The following is a 19,724-nucleotide window of genomic DNA, read 5'->3' as shown; positions in this document are numbered from 1 at the left end:
AAGCACAGATAACAACCTAGATTTGGGATTGGTGTCTGAAGTGGGGGAGCAGCACGTTTTGGACTGAGCCCTTAACCTGTGGGATCTGAAACTATTCCAAATGGACAGTGTCAGAATTGAATTAAATTTGTAAGATACCCAGTAATGCTGAGGATCAGGGAATTACCTGGTGAGATGTGAGAAAAACACATACTGAAAAAACTTGATTACTGTAACTTTATCGTATGTCTTGAAGTTAGATAGTATATAAATCCTCCAATTTTGTTCTTCATTTTTCTAAGTTCTTTCAATATTCTAAGTCTTTGTATTTTTGTATGAATTTTATAATCAGCCTGCCAACTTAAAAAAAAAATGGCAGGATTTTGACAGGGACTTCATCAATCTACAGTAAATTTGGGGAGAATTTGCCATTTTACCAATATTGCTTTCCAACTCATCAATGCTATAGATTTGTCTATTTAGTTAGGCCTTTTTTAACATCTCTCAGCCATGCTTTGTTATTTTTAGCGGACAAGTCTTCGGTATCTTTGTCAGATATACCCCCCAGTTATTTCATAGTTTTGGACACAACTGTAAATATCTTTTTTCCACATATATTGGCTGTTGTCAATATACAGAAATGCAACTGATTTGTGTATATTGATCTTGGAACCTAACTAAACTCACTTATTAGATCTAGTTGGCCTTTTTCAGATTTCATGGGATTTCTCTACACAGATAGTCATGGTATCTGTGAAAGAAAGTTTTACTTCATTCTTTCCAATCTAGATGCCTTTTATTTCTTTACTGATCATATGGACAGAACCTCCATTACAATGTTAGACTGGATATCCTGACTTAGGGGGAAATATTCACATTTAATTTTTCACTGTTAATTTTTGTTAGCTCTAGGCTTTTCTTATCAAGACTTTATGATGGGTTTTGTCAAATGCTTTTTCTGCATCTACAGAAATGATCATATTGCTTTTCTTTCCTGGTCTGCTAATAGGATGAAACACATTCATCTTCAAATGTTAAACCAACCTTGCATTCCTAGAATAACATCCCTGATCTTTTTAATAAACTGTTGGGTTCTATTTTGTTTAAAAATTGTTAAAAATCTCATCTACATACATACAGATATTGTTCAGTAATTTTCTTAAAATGTCTTTGGTATTGATATCAAGGTAATTTTGGTGTTCTCTTTTTCCCCAGCTTTCTTTCTCTCTAAATTTCAGTTTGGATAATTTATACTGCTATACATTCAATTTCAATGACCTTTTTCTTTGTGTTATTCATTCCTAAGCTCATCCAGATACTTTTTCATGTCAAATATTTAAAGTTTAAGCTCTAGTACTTCTATTTTACTTATTATATATTTTCATAATATTTGTGTTTTCTTTAAAATCCTGGCTCATATTTATTAAAAAAATGTCTTTAAGTTCTTTTCTGCTAATTCCATTATCACCACCATTTATGGGTCTATTTCAATTGTCTGATTTTTCTGGTTATGGATCACATTTTCCTGCTTCTTCCCTCATTTAGCAGTATTTATCAGATACTAAACATGATGTTGAGTGTGTAGACTTTGTTGTATTTTTTTTAAAAGGAATGCTTAGTTTTTCTCTGGCAGACAGTTTATTTGCAGAGCCGCTTGACCATTTCAAGACTTGTTTTTAAGGTTTGTTAGCGTTGCCCTAAAGAAGCCTTTATTTTAGGGCTTGTTTAATCTCTTCCAGCATCTGCATTAAGGCCCTGAATATTAAGTTATTTCCACTGTTTGGAGCTCAAATACTTCTAAACCCTGTATGAGCTCCAAGTGTTGTTCAATTAGCAGCTCCTTTGTATTTTTCTTTCTCAGGCCTCAAGGAGTCTCAAGAAATCCTTATGAAAATTTCTGGAGTTCTTTCTAAATTGCCATGTCTGCATTACTCTGCTTCATAAATTCTAGGCACTCCAGTCTCACCAAACTCTGATTTATGTCCACCCAATTCAATGAAATTGATGCACTGTATTGGTTCTCCTACCCTATGCCAGGGTCTAGTAAATGCTTCCAGGAAGAAAACCAGGGAGACTGTAGAGCTCATCTCATTTGTTTCTACCCTTTCAAGGATTAGAATATTTGCTGCCTTTTGTCTACGGTCTAGAATGAATGGTTTAAAATCCTTACCTCACTAAATTTTCTATTGTTTATGGTTGGAGGGCTAGGCTGGTATGTTATTATTGTCATGGCCCACAGTATAAGATTCTGCTTATATAATTTTCTATCATATCTTCTTCACTTATAATAACATGCAAATATTGTACTGTTTGGATATTTCATCAGTATTTAACATTTCTCTATTGCTGGATCTCTAGGTTACTTACTTAATATTATAAATAATGGTGCAATGAGCATCACTATAACAATGAGTGTTTGAGTATAATTTTATAATCAAAAGTTAGACTTTTATTGACAACCTAGATGTTCATTATTAGGGAAGTGGCTATATAATTACTGATCAGTTCATTTAATAAGTATATAGCCATAGGTTAAGGTTGAATTGTGTCCCCCCTAAAAGACAGGTTTAAGTCCTAAACCCCAGTATTTCAGAATATGACCTAATTTGGAAATAGGGCTGATGCTGATGTAATTAGGTAAGAGCAGGTCATCAGGCTGGGCCTACATACAATATGACTGGTGTTCTGATGAAAGGGGGAGCTTTGGAAACAGAAACAGACACACACAGAATATGACGTGAAGATACACAGGGAGGAGACGGCCATCTGATTCGAGTGATGAATCTATTGGCCAAGAAATGCCAAGGATTGGCAGTAAACACCAAGAACTAGAAGAGGGGAACTCTAGGGGAGAGTCATCAGAGGAAGTATGGCCCTACTGACGCCTTGATTTTAGACTTCTAACTTTCAGAACTGAGAAATAAAGCATTCCATAAATAAAGTTGTTCCAAGCCACCCATTTGTGGGACTTCACTACATGGTAGCCCTAGGGAACTAATATACAATACAATAAAGATAATGTAATTATTACAAATCAGTTTGTCAAAAACTTTCTAAAATATGGAGAACTGCTCATTATAATATATGAAAATAGATACTATTATTATTTCCATTTAACAAAGGTGGAAACTGAAGCTCCAGGTTCAATAACTTGCTCAAGATGGCACACAGTAAGTGGTGGAACTTGATTAGAATCCAGGTAGATTCCCATGTGCTCTTAGTCACTATGTTATTTATTTCTTAATTACCAGAAGTTGTAAGCAGCAGGCTTAAAGATGGTGGTGTGAGAAGTGAGAAAGAAACCTCCTCCCAAAACCACATATAATACAAAAATACAGAGATACAATTAATCCTGACAGAGCGACCAGAAAGAAGACATTTGGGGAAAAGAGAAGACCTCACAGAAAGGGGTAAACTAGCAAAGCTGTGATACGGAGGGACCCAAGCCCTCCTCTAACCCTAGCCCGCTGGTGGGAGAAAGAGAAACACAGGGAGGAGGAGGGAGAAGCCCAGGACTGCCAAACACCCAACCCTGGAGATCTGCTCCAGGAGCACAAACCCACATTACTTGGTGCCCTGGAGATTAGTGGGGTTAGGAAGGAAAGACATGGAATACTCAGACAGACTGAAATTCCAGCTGCTTCTAGAGAACAAGTACCCACAACAAGCTACTCCAGGACAAAAGAAAGGCGGGCACTCTTGCACTGTTCACCATGTAAGAACTTATTCAATATGTAAGAACTTGTTCACCATGTAAGAACTTGTTCGTTATGCTTCAGAAGATTGGAGACTGTTGAGAATTAGGCTTGGGGTTGATTAATGATTGTGCATTGAGTCCCCTATACAGAATTTTATTGTTGGTTACAACCATTTGATCAATAAATATGAGAGATGTCCTCTCAAAAAAGGAAAAGAAAGGCAGGCACTTTGAAAGACTTACCAACAGAGAGAGGGCTGCTAAAGGGGCAAGGATTACACAGAACTGGCTGCTCAGGAGAAAGGACAGGTGGACAAAAATCATCCCAGCACACTCAGCCCAGAAGATTGGGAACTTTCAGGAGCTTCAGTTGCTCCATCCCCCTGGCTGGTGATGTGCACTGAGGCATCCCTACCATGATATGCAGCCTGCTGCTCCTTCCTCCTGGCCAGCACCAGTTCGCAAACCTGCAGCTCCTGCCATTGCACCAGGCCAGACAGAGGCCAGTACTGTCTACAGCACCTACAGGGGCATAATGCAGAGGCTGCTTCCTGTGCACGCAGCCCACTGGCCCTGGCAGTGGAGGCAGGCACTGCAGCTGGGAAGCAGGAAAGAGCTCTTTCCTCCAGGCAGGCACTGGCCTGTGAACCCTGCCATTGCTCTAGGTGCTGGGCAAATCCAGAGAGTAAAGCTTCTGGGCACTAGAGGGTACCACCTACACAAAGTTATTATTCCATTGGAATTATTACAAATATGAAATGGCAAAAGAACCTCATACAAACCAAAATCCTCCAGACACCAGAAAAAGGGCTAAGTGAAATTGAAATGACCAATCTTCCTGAAAAAGATTTCAAAAAAAAAAAAAGCATGCTCATGGAGGTACAGAAAAATATTCAAGACCTCAGGGAGGACTTCAAGAGAGAGATAGAAATTTAGAAAACTAAAGTATCTGAAATGAAACAAACAATGGAGAAATGTAAAAGCAGATTAGGGGGGTAGAGGAGATGGTAAATGAAATAGACATTAGAAAAGAATACAAAGAAGCTGAGGCACAACATAAAAAAGGATCTCTAGGAATTAAACAATAATAAAACAACTCTGTGACCAATCCAAACAGAACAATATTTGCATTATAGAGGTACTAGAAGAAAAAGAGAAAGAAAAAGGGAAAGAATGTCTCTCTGAGGAAATAATCACTGAAAAGTTCCCCAATCTGGGGAAGGAAACAGTCTCTCAGGCCATGGAAGTGCACACATCTCCCAATATAAGAGACCCAAGGAAGACAACACCAAGACATATAATAAATAAAATGGCAAAGATCAAATACAAGGAGAGAGTATTGAAAGCAGCCAGAGAGAGAAAAAAGATCACTTATACAGGAAAGTCCATCAGGCTATCAGCAGACTTCTCAGCAGAAACATTACAGGCCACAAGGGAGTGGCATGATATATTTAATGCAATGAAACAGAAGGGATACCAACCAAGAACACTCTCCCTAGAAAGATTATCATTTAAATTTGAAGCAGGAATTAAACAATCTCCACATAAGCAAAAGTTGAGGGAATTGCCTCCCACAAACCATACCTACAGTGTATTTTGTTCAAAGGACTGCTATAGATGGAAGTATTCCTAAGGCTAAATAGCTGTCACCAGAGAAAATAAAACCACAGTAAAGAAAGTAGACCAATTAGTTACTAAGCAAATACAAATTAAATCAACTACCCACAAAGTCATTTAAGAAATACAGAAAGCCTACAGAATATGACACCTAATATATAAAGAGTGGTGGAGGAAGAAGAAGGGAGGAAAAACAAAAAAGAACCTTTTGATTGTGTTTGAAATTGCTTAGTAACTTAAGTTAGACTGTTAAATAGTTCAAGCTACCCTTGAACCTTTGGTAACCACGAATCTAAAGCCTGCCATGGTAACAAGTACATATCTATCGATAATCACCATAAATGTAATGGTCTGAATGCACCAATCAAAAGACACAGAGTCACTGGATGGATAAAAAAAACAAGACCGTCTATATGCTGCCTACAGGAGACTCACTAAAAACACAAAGATATATATAGACTAAAAGTGAAGAGATGGAAAAAGATATTTCATGCAACTAATAGGGAGAAAAAGTAGGAGTTGTAGTACCTGTATCAGACAAAATAGACTTCAAAACTAAGTAACAAGAGACAAAGAAGGACATTACATAATGATAAAGGGGCAGATCCAAAAAGAAGATATAACCTTTATAAATATCTATGTACCAAACACAGGATCACCTATGTATGTAAAACAAATACTAACAGAATAGTAAGGAAAATACAATACAATGCATTCACTTTAGAAGACTTCAACACTCCACTCACTGAAAAGGACAGATCAACCAGACAAAATAAATGAGGACACAGAGGCACTGAACAACACATTAGGACAGATGGACTTAACAGACATGTACAGAACACTCCATCCAAAAGCAACAGGATACACATCCTTCTCAAGTGCACATGGAACATTTTCAAAAATAGATCATATACTAGACCACAAAAAGAGCTGTGGTAAATTCAAAAAGATTGAAATTGTACAAACCAGCTTCTTAAAACACAAAGGTAAGAAACTAGAAATAAACTACACAAAGAAAATGGAAAAGCCCACAAACATATGGAGGCTTAATAACATGCTCCTAAATAATAAATGGATCACTGACCAAATAAAAACAGAGATCAAGCAATATATGGAGACAAATGACAACAATTATTTAACAATGCAAAATCTGTGGGACACAGCAAAGGCTGTGCTAAGAGGGAAGTATATTGCAATACAGGCCTACTTCAGGGAAGAAGAACAATCCCAAATGAACAGTCTAAACTCAAAATTAACGAAACTAGAAAAAGAAGAACAAATACGGCCCAAAGTCAGTAGAAGTAGGGATATAATAAAGACTAGAGCATAAATAAATAAAGCCGAGAAGAATAAAGCAATAGAAACAATCAATGAAAGCGGGAGCTGGTTCTTCAAGAAAATAAAACTGATAAACCACTGGGAAGACTTATCAAGAAAAAAAGAGTCAACATACATAAACAGAATCAGAAATGACAAAGGAAAAATCACTGAGGACACCACAGAAATACAAAGAATTATGAGAGAAAACTATGAAAAATTATATGCTAACAAACTGGAAAACATAGAAGAAATGGACAACTTTCTAGGAAAATACACCTTCCAAGGCAGACCCAGAAAGAAACAGAAAATCTGAATAGACCAATTACCAGCAAAAAAATTGAATAGGTAATCAAAAAACTACCTAAGAACAAAACCCCTACGAAGATAGCAACACTACTGAATTTTACCAAACATTTAGTGAAGATCTATTACCCATCCTCCTTAAAGTTTTTCCAAAAAATAGAAGAGGAGGCAATACTCTCAAACTCATTCTATGAGGCCAGCATCACCCTAATACCAAAACCAGGCAAAGGCACCACAAAAAAAGAAAATTACAGACCAATATCCCTGATGAACATACACGCAAAAACACTCAACAAAATATTAGCAAACCAAATTCAAAAATACACCAAAAAGATCATCCATCATGATCAGGTGGGATTCATCCCAGGGATGCAAGGATGGCACAACATGCAAAAATTCATCAATATTATCCACTACATCAACAAAAAGAAGGACAATAACCACATGATCTTCTCCATAGATGCTGAAAAAACATTTGACAAAATTCAACATCCATTCATGATAAAAACTCTCAACAAAATGGGTATAGAGGGCAAGTACCTCAACATAATAAAGGCCATATATGACAAACCCACAGCCAACATCATACTTAACAGCGAGAAGCTGAAAACTTTTCCTTTAAGACTGGGAACAAGACAAGGATGCCCACTCTCCCCACTTTCATTCACCATAGTTCTGGAGGTCCTAGCCACAGCAATCAGACAACACAAGGAAATAAAACACATCCAGATTGGCAAGGAAGAAGTTAAACTGTCCCTGTTTGCAGGTGACATATTGTATGTAAAAACCCTAAAGACTCCATTGCAAAACTACTATATCTAATATCTGAATTCAGCAAAGTTGTAGGATACAAAATTAACACACAGAAATCAGTACATTTCCTATACACTAACAATGAACTAGTAGAAAGAGAAATCAGGAAAACAATCCCATTCACAATAGCATCAAAAAGAATAAAATACCTAGGAATAAACCTAAGCAAGGAAGTGAAAGACCTATACCCTGAAAACTACAAGACACTCTTAAGAGAAATTAAAGAGGTCACTAACAAATGGAAACTCATCCCATGTTCCTGGTTAGGAAAAATTAATATCGTCAAAATGGCCATCCTGCCCAAAGCAATATACAGATTCGATGCAATCCCTATCAAATTACCAACAGCATTCTTCAATGAACTGGAACAAATAGTTCAAAAATTCATATGGAACCAAAAAAGACCCCGAATAGCCAAAGCAATACTGAGAAAGAAGAATAAAGCAGGGGTAATTACGCTCCCTGACTTCAAGCTCTACTACAAAGCCACAGTAATCAAGACAATTTGGTATTGACACAAGAACAGATCCATAGACCAGTGGAACAGACTTCAGAGTCCAGACATAAACCAAAGCATATATGGTCAATTAATATACGAAAAAGGAACTATGGACATACAATGGGGAAATGACAGCCTCTTCAACAGCTGGTGTTGGCAAAACTGGACAGCTACATATAAGAGAATGAAACTGGATTATTGTCTAACCCCGTACACAAAAGTAAACTGAAAATGGATCAAAGACCTGAATGTAAGTCATGAAACCATAAAACTCTTAGAAAAAAATATAGGCAAAAATCTCTTGGACATAAATATGAGCAACTTCTTCATGAACATATCTCCCAAGGAAAGGGAAACAAAAGCAAAAATGAACAAATGGGACTATATCAAACTAAAAAGCTTCTGTTTAGCAAAGGATACCATCAGTAGAACAAAAAGACATCCCACAGTATGGAAGAATATATTCATAAATGACAGATCCAATAAAGGGTTGACATCCAAAATATATAAAGAGCTCATGCACCTCAACAAGAAAAAAGCAAATAATCCAATTAAAAAATGGGCACAGGATCTGAACAGACACTTCTTCAAAGAAGAAATTCAGATGACCAACAGGCACATGAAAATATGCTCCACACCACTAATCATCACAGAAATGCAAATTACAACCACAATGAGATATCACCTCACAGCAGTTAGGATGGCCAACATCCAAAAGACAAACAACAAATGTTGGCAAGGATGTGGAGAAAGGGGAACCCTCCTACACTGCTGGTGGGAGTGTAAACTGGTTCCACCATTGTGGAAAGCAGTATGGAGGTTCCTCAAAAAACTCAAAATAGAAATACCATTTGACCCAGGAATTCCACTCTTAGGAATTTACCCTAAGAATGCACAGCCCAGTTTGAAAAAGACAGATGCACTCCAGTGTTTGTCGCAGCACTATCTACAATAGCCAAGAAATGGAAGCAACCCTAAGTGTCCATTAGTAGATGAATGGATAAAGAAGATGTGGTACATATATACAATGGAATATTATTCAGCCATAAGAAGAAAACAAATCCTACCATTTGCAGCAACATGGATGGAGCTAGAGGGTATTATGCTCAGTGAAATAAGCCAGGCGGAGAAAGAGAAGTATCAAATGATTTCACTCATCTGTGGAGCATAACAACAAAGAAAAAACTGAAGGAACAAAACAGCAGCAGACTCACAGAATCCAAGAATGGACTATCAGTTACCAAAGGGAAAGGGACTGGGGAGGATGGGTGGCAAGGGAGGGATAAGGGGGAAAACGGGACATTATGATTATCACACATAACATAGGGAGGTGGGGACATGGGGAAGGCAGTATATACAGAGAAGACAAGGAAAGATTTTATTGCATCTTACTACACTGATGGACAGTGACTATAATGGGGTATGTGGGGGGAACTTGATAATAGGGGGAGTCTAGTAAACATAATGTTGTTCAAGTAATAGTACATTAATGATATCAAAATAAAAAAAAAAGATCATCCATTATGATCAAGTAGGATTTATTCTAGGGATGCAGGGATGGTATAATATTCGAAAATCCATCAGCATCATCCACCACATTAACATAAAGATGGACAAAAACCACATGATCATCTCCACAGATGCTGAAAATTATACTGAACAGCGAGAAACTGAAAGCTTTTCCTTTAAGATCAGGAACAAGACAAGGACGCCCAATCTCCACATTTTTATTCAACATCGTTCTGGAGGTCCTAGCCTTGGCAATCAGACAAAACAAAGAAATAAAAGGCATCTGAATTGGCAAGGAAGAAGTGAAACTGTCCCTGTTTGCAAATGATACGATATTGTACATAAAAAACCCTAAAGAATCCACTCCAAAACTACTAGATCTAATATCTGAATTCAGCAAAGGTGCAGGATACAAAATTAATACACAGAAATCTGTTGTAAGAGAAATCAGGAAAACAATTCCATTCACAATTGTAGCAAAACAAATAAAATACCTAGGAATAAGCCTAACCAAGCAGATGAAAGACCTATTCCCTGAAAACTACAAGACACTCATGAGATAAATTAAAGAAGACACTAATAAAGGAAATATATCCTGTGGTCATGGATCGGAAGAATTAATATTGCCAAAATGTCCATCCTACCTAAAGCAACTACAGATGCAATGCAATCCCTATCAAAATAGTTACAGCATTCCTCTACAAACTGGAACAGTTCTAAAATTCATATGGAACCACAGAAGACCCGAATAGCCAAAGCAATCCTGAGAAGGAAGAGTAAAGCTGGGGGGATTATGCTCTGCTACTTCAAGCTCTACTACAGACAGAGTAATCAAGACAATTTGGTACTGGTACAAAAACAGACTCATAGATCAACATGGAACAGAATAGAGAGTCCAGATATAAACCCAAGCATATATGGTCAATTAATATACAATAAAGGAGCCAATGGATATACAGTGGGGAAAAACAGTCTCCTCAACAACTGGTGTTGGTAAAAGTGGACAGCTACATGTAAGACAATGAAACTGGACTATTGTCTAAGTCCATACACAAAACTAAACTTGAAATGGATCAAAGACCTGAATGTAAGTCATGAAACCTTAAAACTCTTAGAACAAACCATAGGCAAAATTCTCTTGAATATTAACATGAGCAACTGTTTTCTGAACACATCTCCTCAGGCAAGGGAAACAAAAGCAGAAATGAATAAACGGGACTACATCAAACTAAAAAGCTTCTGTATAGCAAAGGACACCATCAGTAGAACGAAAAGGCATCTTAACAGTATGGGAGAATATATTCATAAGTGACATATCCAAAAAGGGGTTAACATCCAAAATAGATAAAGGACTCACATGCCTCAATGCCCAAAAAGCAAATAATCTGATGAAAACCTGAGGGGAGGATATAAAAAGACCATTGTCCAAAGAAGAAATTCAGATGGCCAAAAGGCACATGAAAAGATGCTCCACATCGCTAATATTCAGGGAAATGCAAATTAAAATCACAATGAGATATCACCTCACCACAGCTAGGATGTCCAACATCCAAAAGACAAGGAACAACAAATGCTGGTGAGGATGTGGAGAAAGGGGAAACCTCTTGCACTGCTGGTGAGAATGTAAATTAATTCAACCACTGTGGAAAGCAATATGGAGGTTTCTCAAAAACTAAAAAACAGAAATACCATTTGACCCAGGAATTTCACTCCTAGGAATTTACCCAAAGAAAACAAGATCCCAGATTCAAAAAGACATATGCACCCCTATGTTTATTGTCACAGTATTTGCAATAGTCAAGTAATGGAAGCCATCTTAGTGTCCATCAGTAGATGAATACATAAAGAAGAGGTGGTACATACACACAATGGAATATTATTTAGCCATAAGGAGAAAACAAATCCTACCATTTGCAGCATGGATAGAGCTAAGAGGGTATTATGCTCAGTGAAACAAGCCAGGTGGAGAAAGACATGTACCAAATGATTTCACTCATTTGTGAAGTATAACAACAAAGCAAAACTGAAGGAACAAAACAGCAGCAAATTCAGACTCCAAGAAGGGACTAGCAGTTACCAAAGGGGAGGGGTTGGGGAGAGCGGGTGGGGAGGAAGGGAGAAGGGGATTGAGGGGCATTATGATTGGCACACTTAGTGTATGTGTGGGGTTCCACAGGGAAGACAGTGTAGCACAGAGAAGATGAGTAGTGACTGTATAGCATCTCACTACACTGATGGACAGTGACGGCAGTAGGTATGGGTGGGACTCGATGATATGTGTGAATACAGTAACCATAATATTGCTTATACTGATTGGTACATAATCAATATACATAATTGATTGTATATCAGTGATACCTTAATAAAAAAAGATTTTTAAGTTGTAAGCAGTATTAAAACTTTTTAATCCAAACTGAGAAGTAAATTCCATTTAAATATAAACAAAATAAGCCAGGGAAGCAAAATAGTAATAACCTAAACTACCTAAGTTGGAGATAAAATATTCTAACATTCCTCAAATTATAGTGCATTACAGAATAAATTCTTCAGGGTGGTCATTCAATAGAGTAAACTTGAAAGAATAATGATACGTAAAAGTAGTCACAAAAAATGAACATTTATGTGAAAATATACTATTATTTATCATTATGTTTTATTTTCTGCTATGGAACTGTGAAAAGTCCATTCTTTGAGTAATGAGGAAAGAAACTTAGAGATTAGAGGCTGGGTATAAGATGAGACAGACAGTTAACAAACTAGGGAATTGTCAGAATCCGTGGGTACAGAAAAAGGTGAAAATGTTTTAGAGCAGAGACAGTCTAGTGTTGCTGAAAAGGGAGTCTTAGGTTTATGAACAACTGTGCTTGTGGGGAATTTATTAGGAGGGGAGAGAAAGGGTGCTAGGTAGTTTAGTTGGGTACAAAAGCAGTTTGCTGTCATATCCCATTCTCTAAACCTTTCTCCTTTGTCCATCTGACACAGAAGAGCTTTTACTAAGTTGCGTTTTTGTGGTATGCACTAAGTTTTCATCAAAGAATGCAACAAGAAAAAATCTAATAAAATACCACTGCTAATTGTTATAAAGCTGTTGTTAAAAACCCTCACATATCCTACGTAAGGCCGTTTGTAACATCACCACTATTAAAGTCCTTAGAAGAAATTTAATTTGTACTTAATTGCTCTGAAAAGCTTTACTTCCTCTGAGAATATGAAATGCTTTTCCCCTTACATTAAAAAAGAACTATATAGCTGATTATTTGCAGCTTAGCCACTTAAAGTATTGGAATCACTACATACAACCTACATATCTACATTCTACTATTTTTCTCCATCCTTTAATTTTTTTCCCCAATTATTGTTCCTTGGTCCTGATTTTTAATTAAAAACATTTTTAATTTATACTTTACTATGAAAGTATTTCTATATTTCTTGTAAAGTGTTTCAAATCACTTATGGAATGAGTTTGTATTAATAAATAAGTGACAAAGAGTTGTATTACAAACTTCAGAAAAGAATGATATGGAACCTGCTTTAAATGCTTTGCTTCTCTACAAACCATGGGCGCTGAGAGCACTGCCTTGACCAATGGAATTTTGTGTGGATAAGGAGTGGGCACTGGAATGTACCATAAACACTGGATCTCCTTAAGATTTTTCTCAACAAACAGACTCACTATCAGCTCTTAATCTTTATACTCCATAAGGTCAGAACATTTTAAGTCTCATTCTCTATTGTCATTCAGTTGTTAGAATTGTCAAACTCATTCAGTTGTTAGTACTTTCAAAAGATTCTCTTACATTTTATTTTTTAAAGTCTGTATCCTTAAAAATCACTTCAATACAAAATGGCTTTCCTGTGTAAGGAGAATTTCATTTGGAAAAAAAAATACAGTTCCCTTTTTGGTACATACGATTCTTGCTGCAGACATGTTGCATGGCCCAAACTGCCCACAGCTGGACTCCTGGTGTTGTGAAACAGCCAAGTAGTGGGAAAAAGGGATTGAAGGACCTAAAAGTTCAAAACAAAAGAATGAACTTTGTATCTTTTACCTACTGTCATTTCTAAACTTATGATTCTTGAGGTTTTAATTCTAGAAATTTCATCTTATCATTTTTAAACTAATATAAATGAGCTAGAGAACATCTTTTCTTTATCTCAGCCAAGGATCAGATTCAGACAGAAGTCTTGGTACAGAAGATAGAAGGTGATCAGAAAAGGCACTAAAAAAGCAAAATATTTTTTTCAAAACTACTTTTTTTGGCCTTGCATATATCTATTTGAAGAATAGCAGACCTTGGTTTGGAAACTTAGAAAAGGAGTAGTTACTTGATAATTAATTTGGTGGAACACCATGAAGGTCTAGAATTAGCCTTTCTATTTCTATTGCTCTTCTGTGCAAAAATGGCTAGAACGTAAGTTGGAGGAATCAAAAACGTTGGCAGAGTCAGCATTTATGAAATAGATAACAAAAGTAAAGTGTAACAATAATATTTATGCAGCAATTTGGAATACTTCAGGTAATTAGTAACTCAGCTATCAAGTCACCAAAATATCATAAAAGTTAGGCATCCATATGCATTTTAATAAATTAAACTGTTTCCCCAAACTAATCTGGTGCTACTTCTAATTCTTTCAGTGGATCATCTTGTTTTAGACCTCCTTGCATTAATTCACTTTACTCCTCTTAAAATCTTCTGCTCCTATTCAATTATCTCTCAAAAATCAGCTCACAATTCACTTCCTCTGAAAGCTTTTTACCATTTCCTAGTTCAGATTTAAGTACTCTGGTCTTTAATTTCTATTCTATACACATAACTTTCATTCTATACACATAACTAGCTTAATAGTTAATTATATCTGATTCACAATCAGTCTCCCTTCCTAGGCTGTGTGGTACCATGTCTCTCACTCATCTTTGAATTTCAAGAACATTGTCTTCAATAAATGTGGAATGAAGAAAGGACTGATGAAGGATAGGTAGGAGAAAAAAGTAAAAATACTTTGCATCTTTTAAAATCAGTAGATAGATAATGCTTCAGGGAAAAACCATACATACAGTAGGAATGATCTATAGGCAAGCAAAATGACTAGGTTACTGGCTTAATATTAATTATCTTGCTAATTACCTGTATGCTACCATCTCACACTCTGGAGTTGGCCATTTCAAAATAGCTGAATGCTGCAAGACACAAGACACACAAGAAAGGATGATAATACTTACTTAGCATAGCATTATTGCATTATGAGGCTTTGGTACTTTAATCATTATGAATATTGTTTGTATGCTTTCAGAAAACATCAAATGACCCTACCAAATCATCCAGAAGAGAATTCCTCTGGCTACGGCTCAATGTCCAAGCTTGTTCACCTCTAGATATTAAATGCGCGATAATTCCAGCTGCAAAATAGCTGACTTCCACTTCAACACTATGTAGGAGGCTACTGATGTGGTCTATAAAATCTTTCCACATTAATTCAGAATGTAATTCTTGTACTTCAGCTATATTGTTCTGGGAAAAAAGAAGATACAAAAATTAAAGGAACATGTACAGTAAATAGTTAAATGACTCTTTGTATTCCAAGAAAGAACAGAAATTGTAATGATTCAAACATGAATCTGCATATGGACAAAAGGTGATGACAGTACAATTATGGGTGTTTTTCTTTCCTCTCCAAACAATAAAATAATAAAGAAACAGTAGTGAGTTCCTTTTCAGGCAAAATGGCAAATTAGATAACCTAAAAATTCCCCACTATAAAATATCTAGAAGTGCTGGGTGAAAAAGCTAACAACCTTTAAATACATAACTTTACATGCTGGGATAAAAAGCAAAAACACAGAACCCAACTGGAGTGGTAACAGGCTATCACTGATCTGCATGGGTAAGAGAACTAGGTTTTAATAGCCATGCAAGGAGAGAAGGTAAGGGCTGGAAACTGGAACTAAGACTTCACATACAAGCAAAGGACTTCCAAAGCACTATACCTCAATAAAAGAGTAGACTGACATAGATAAATGAAGATGACACTTATTGTAATCTGGGCTCTGGCCCCAAAGGAAAAGTCTTCCCTTGTAATTTATAACCAGGGGCCTGCCCTCAGGCAAGATTGTATAGTTTGGATTTACAAATAGATGCTTTTTTTTGTCTTCATCTTTCTTAGGCTGTCCACATTATTCAGAACTGCTAATTCCTTCATCCTTTTGATACCTGTGATATAATGAGTCATAAGAAATATATATTTGGTCACACACATGACCAAATATATTTCTCAGGTATATTTGGTCTTCATCCACAGTTCCTGGAAACACCGCAGTCTTAAAGGTGAAATGGGTGTTTTGTCATGTTAATGAAAGACTTTTCCACCCACCCCCACCCCCAACCAAGGGCAGAGGCTGGAGGTTGGTTCAGCCAATTGCCAATAATTTAGTCAACCATGACTGTGCAATGAAGCTCTCACAAAACCCCCTAAGAAGACCTTACCTTCTTGGATCCTGTTTCTCAGTCAGGGAGTGCTTTTATGCTTGGGGAACCAGAACAGTCCTACATGCCACGGAGCCAGGCCCGATGCTCCACAAGGATACAAGCTCCTTTATTTGGGACCTTACCCTATGTATCTCTTCATCTGGCTGTTAACCTGTACCCTTTAGAGTATCCTTTATTAAACATAAACATAAACATAAATATTTTCCTGAGTTGTGTGAGCCACTCTAGCAAATTAATCGGACCTAACGAGGTCGCTGGAACCTCCAATCTGAAGCCGGTAGGTCAGAAGCACAGGTAACACCCTGGGGCTTGCAAACAGCATCTGGAGTGGGGTGGAGGGCAGTCTTGTAGGACGGAGCTCTTATCCTGGGGAATCTGGTGCTTTCTCCAGGCAGATAGCATTAGAATTGAGCTGAGTTCTTCAACATCCTGCTGGTATTTGAGAATTGCTTGGTGTTATGTGTGGGACGACCCCCTCCCATATACTTACACACACTGGAATCAGGTCTAGGAAGCCAAATGGAGTTATAATACTATTACTGCTGTGTATAATATTGTTATTGTTATATATGTATGTAGGAAAAGGCAACATAGCAATACCCTTACCTCTATCTGATTTATAGGTATCAAAATTTCCTGGGCTTCCTCCTATCTCTCTTATTGTTGCTTCTCAGCTTGGAGTTTTTCTAGACCACACAGATGGTGTAAATCTGAACCACTCTCATGCACAAGAGCGGGCCTCTGGTTATAAATTAGAAGGGAATTCTTTTCTTTTTGGGCCAGAGCCCAGATTACAATAGCCTTCTTCTTCATGTATCTATCAGTCTACTCTTTTATTGAGGTATAATGTTTTGAAAGTTTCTTGCCTTATATGCAGTCTTAGTTCTGGTTTCTAGCCCTTACCTTCTGCCCTTGCATGGTTATTAGAACCCAGTTCTCTTACCCATGCAGATCAGTAATAGCCTGTTACCATTCTAGTTTGTATCTCTGCTTTTTATGCTAGCAAGTAAAGTTACATATTTAAAGGTTGTTAGCTGTCTTTCACTCAACATTTCTGGATATTTTATAGTGGAAAATTTTTAGGTTATCTAGAGAAGAAAATGAAAAGTTCTAAGATGAAAAATGCACTAGATGGGATTAACAGCAGATTAGATATTATAGAAGAAATGATTACTGAATTAGAAGGCATAGCAATGTAAACTATTCAAACTGAAACATACATAGAAAAGGATCTAAGACAATTCAGAGAGCACCAATGAGCTGTGGGACAATTTCATGAATCTTAATATGTGAGAAATTGGAGTCTCTGAAGTTTCCAATGAGTTACGGGCAGGGGGAGTTGTGCAAAAAAAATTTTTGAGAAATAATGGCTGAAAACTTCAAACCTGACAAAAACTATAAACCTATTGATCCAAGAAGCTCAATGAATCACAACAGAAAGCATGAAGGAAATTACATCAAAATGCATCATAATCAAATTATTCAAAATCACTGCTAATCTTAAGTATTATAAGTAGCCAGAGGAAAAAAAATCATGTACACACTGATGAATAAAGACATCATATTTTTCACTGGAAAAACGTAAGTCAGAAAAAGCTAATTGACATCTTTAAAGTACTATCAACCTTGAATTCTATACCTGGCAAAAAACATCTTTCAAAAATGAAGGTTAAATGATGATGTTCGCAGCCATATAAAAGCTGAAGAATTCATCAGCAGCAGACATACACTACAAGAAATGCTAAAGGGTACTTTTAGGCAGAAGGAAAATTATACCAGATGGTAGTCTGGATCTATACAAAGGAAAAAAGAGTATCAAAAACAGTAACTAATTTGTGTAAACATATAAATTTTTTAATTACTTAAATAATCTTAAAAGACAATTGACATTTTAAGCAAAAATAACATTTGTGTGGTTTATAACATATGTAAAAGTAAAAGGCAATAATAGCACATAGCAAAAGAGAAGCAGAAATGAAAAGTCAACTATAAGGCTATTACACTATATATGAAATTGTATAAAATCACCTAAAGGTAGACTGTGATTGAAGAGGTATACTCTAAACTCAAAGCAATCTTAACTTAACAAAGTGAAAAATTATAGCTAAGAAATCAAAAAAGGAAATAAAATGGAATCACAAAGAACTCAAACCAAAAGGCAGAAAGAAAGAAAAAGCAAAGAACAGATGGGACAAGCAGAAAACAAATACCAAGTTAATGAACTCAAACTGAACCACACCAATAATCACATAAAATGTAAATGACCTAAATAGCCCAAATAAAAAGCAGAGTATCTCAGACTGAATAAAAAAGCAGTATGCAAAGCATAGGCTGTTCACAAGAAACACACTTTAAATACAAAGACAAATATAGGTTAAAAGTAAACAGATCCTCATGTAATTGTAGATTAATGATACCAAAAAAATAAAAAGTAAACAGATAGAAAAAGATAAACTACGTGAACATTAGTAAAGAGAAAGCCAGAATGGCTATGTTAGTATGAAACAAAATATTTTAAAGTAAAAAATATTACCAGGTATAAAGAAGGTCATTTCAGAAAGACAAAGGGGTCGATTAATTAAGAGGGCATAAAATTCTGTTTATGAACCTAATAACAGAACTTCAAAGTATAGGAAGCAAAAATTGATAGAACTATAAGGAGAAATAGATAAATCCACAATTCCAGTTGGAGATTTTGAAACCCGGTCAATAGTTGCTAGAACATGCAGGCAGAAAATCAGACTTGAACAAGATCAACTAACTAGACCTGACTGACATGAATTAATTACAGCTTGGAATCTAGCAGGAAATGTTTATATCTTACCAAAAGTCCTAGGACTTTCTGTTGAATGGATGACTCAGTTGGGAAAGACTGAAAAGAAAAAGAAAGTAAAACCTGTAACTACCTAAAGAACTAAATATAATAAATGAATGCTTAAATCAATCCATCCATCAATGTCAAAATTGTATGCTAAATTCCCATTCTAACCTCTAGAACCCTCATGAAGAGTTCTAACCCTTGGTTTTCAATAAAGTGTCTGCAAGTGGTTGGAGATTCATCTGTGAGGTTCCAAAGTGCACTCAAAGTAAACTTCAAAGTAGTGTCCACTGAATTTTGATTGGTTTTCTGCTTCACTATTTGAAGAAGTTGCTGAAAGAAGGAAAATGTAATTAATTTCTTATTACTGAATTGTTATTACAATTAGTGGTAATAAGTACAAGTTCATGAGGATTAGTTTGAAGGCTTAATACATTTACTATAAAGATTTTTGTTAAGTATAATAGCCTCTTGGATCAGACTTTTCCTTTGACAAGAAAAAAGTACAGGATCTTAGTACTATAGAACCTTAGTGTTACAGTATACAGGATCAGTATAGTATTAAATATATAGGATAAGAAATACTACATTATTTTGGTCATAAGTATAATCTAATCACATGTAAATAAAATGAAAAGCAAAATGATTAAAGCTTACCGTCAACTACCTTACCCAATCAGTCAT

The 19,724-nt window shown here is 36.1% G+C and overlaps 1 protein-coding gene across 5 annotated transcripts in view; it reads right to left on the bottom strand.

Moving 5' to 3' along the window:
• ZYG11B (zyg-11 family member B, cell cycle regulator) overlaps nucleotides 1-19,724 on the bottom strand; it is a 143,120-nt gene that overhangs the window by 23,014 nt on the left and 100,382 nt on the right. For all 5 annotated transcript variants that reach the window (XR_012130165.1, XM_073233942.1, XM_073233943.1 and 2 more), the window contains 5 exons: nucleotides 19,212-19,373; nucleotides 19,047-19,094; nucleotides 15,050-15,247; nucleotides 14,864-14,916; nucleotides 13,648-13,745 (listed from right to left, as the gene is read on the bottom strand). Coding sequence is in view for 4 of the 5 variants with exons in the window: in XM_073233942.1 (XP_073090043.1) it covers nucleotides 13,648-13,745; nucleotides 14,864-14,916; nucleotides 15,050-15,247; nucleotides 19,047-19,094; nucleotides 19,212-19,373 (559 nt within the window). In the remaining variant the exon portion in view is untranslated. The remainder of the gene's footprint in view (nucleotides 1-13,647; nucleotides 13,746-14,863; nucleotides 14,917-15,049; nucleotides 15,248-19,046; nucleotides 19,095-19,211; nucleotides 19,374-19,724) is intronic.

Source organism: Manis javanica, chromosome 4 (assembly GCF_040802235.1).
Source record: "Manis javanica isolate MJ-LG chromosome 4, MJ_LKY, whole genome shotgun sequence".
NCBI lineage: Eukaryota > Metazoa > Chordata > Mammalia > Pholidota > Manidae > Manis > Manis javanica.
The sequence above is the reverse complement of the archived record's forward strand: the minus strand, read 5'-3'. Positions and strand labels throughout refer to the sequence as shown.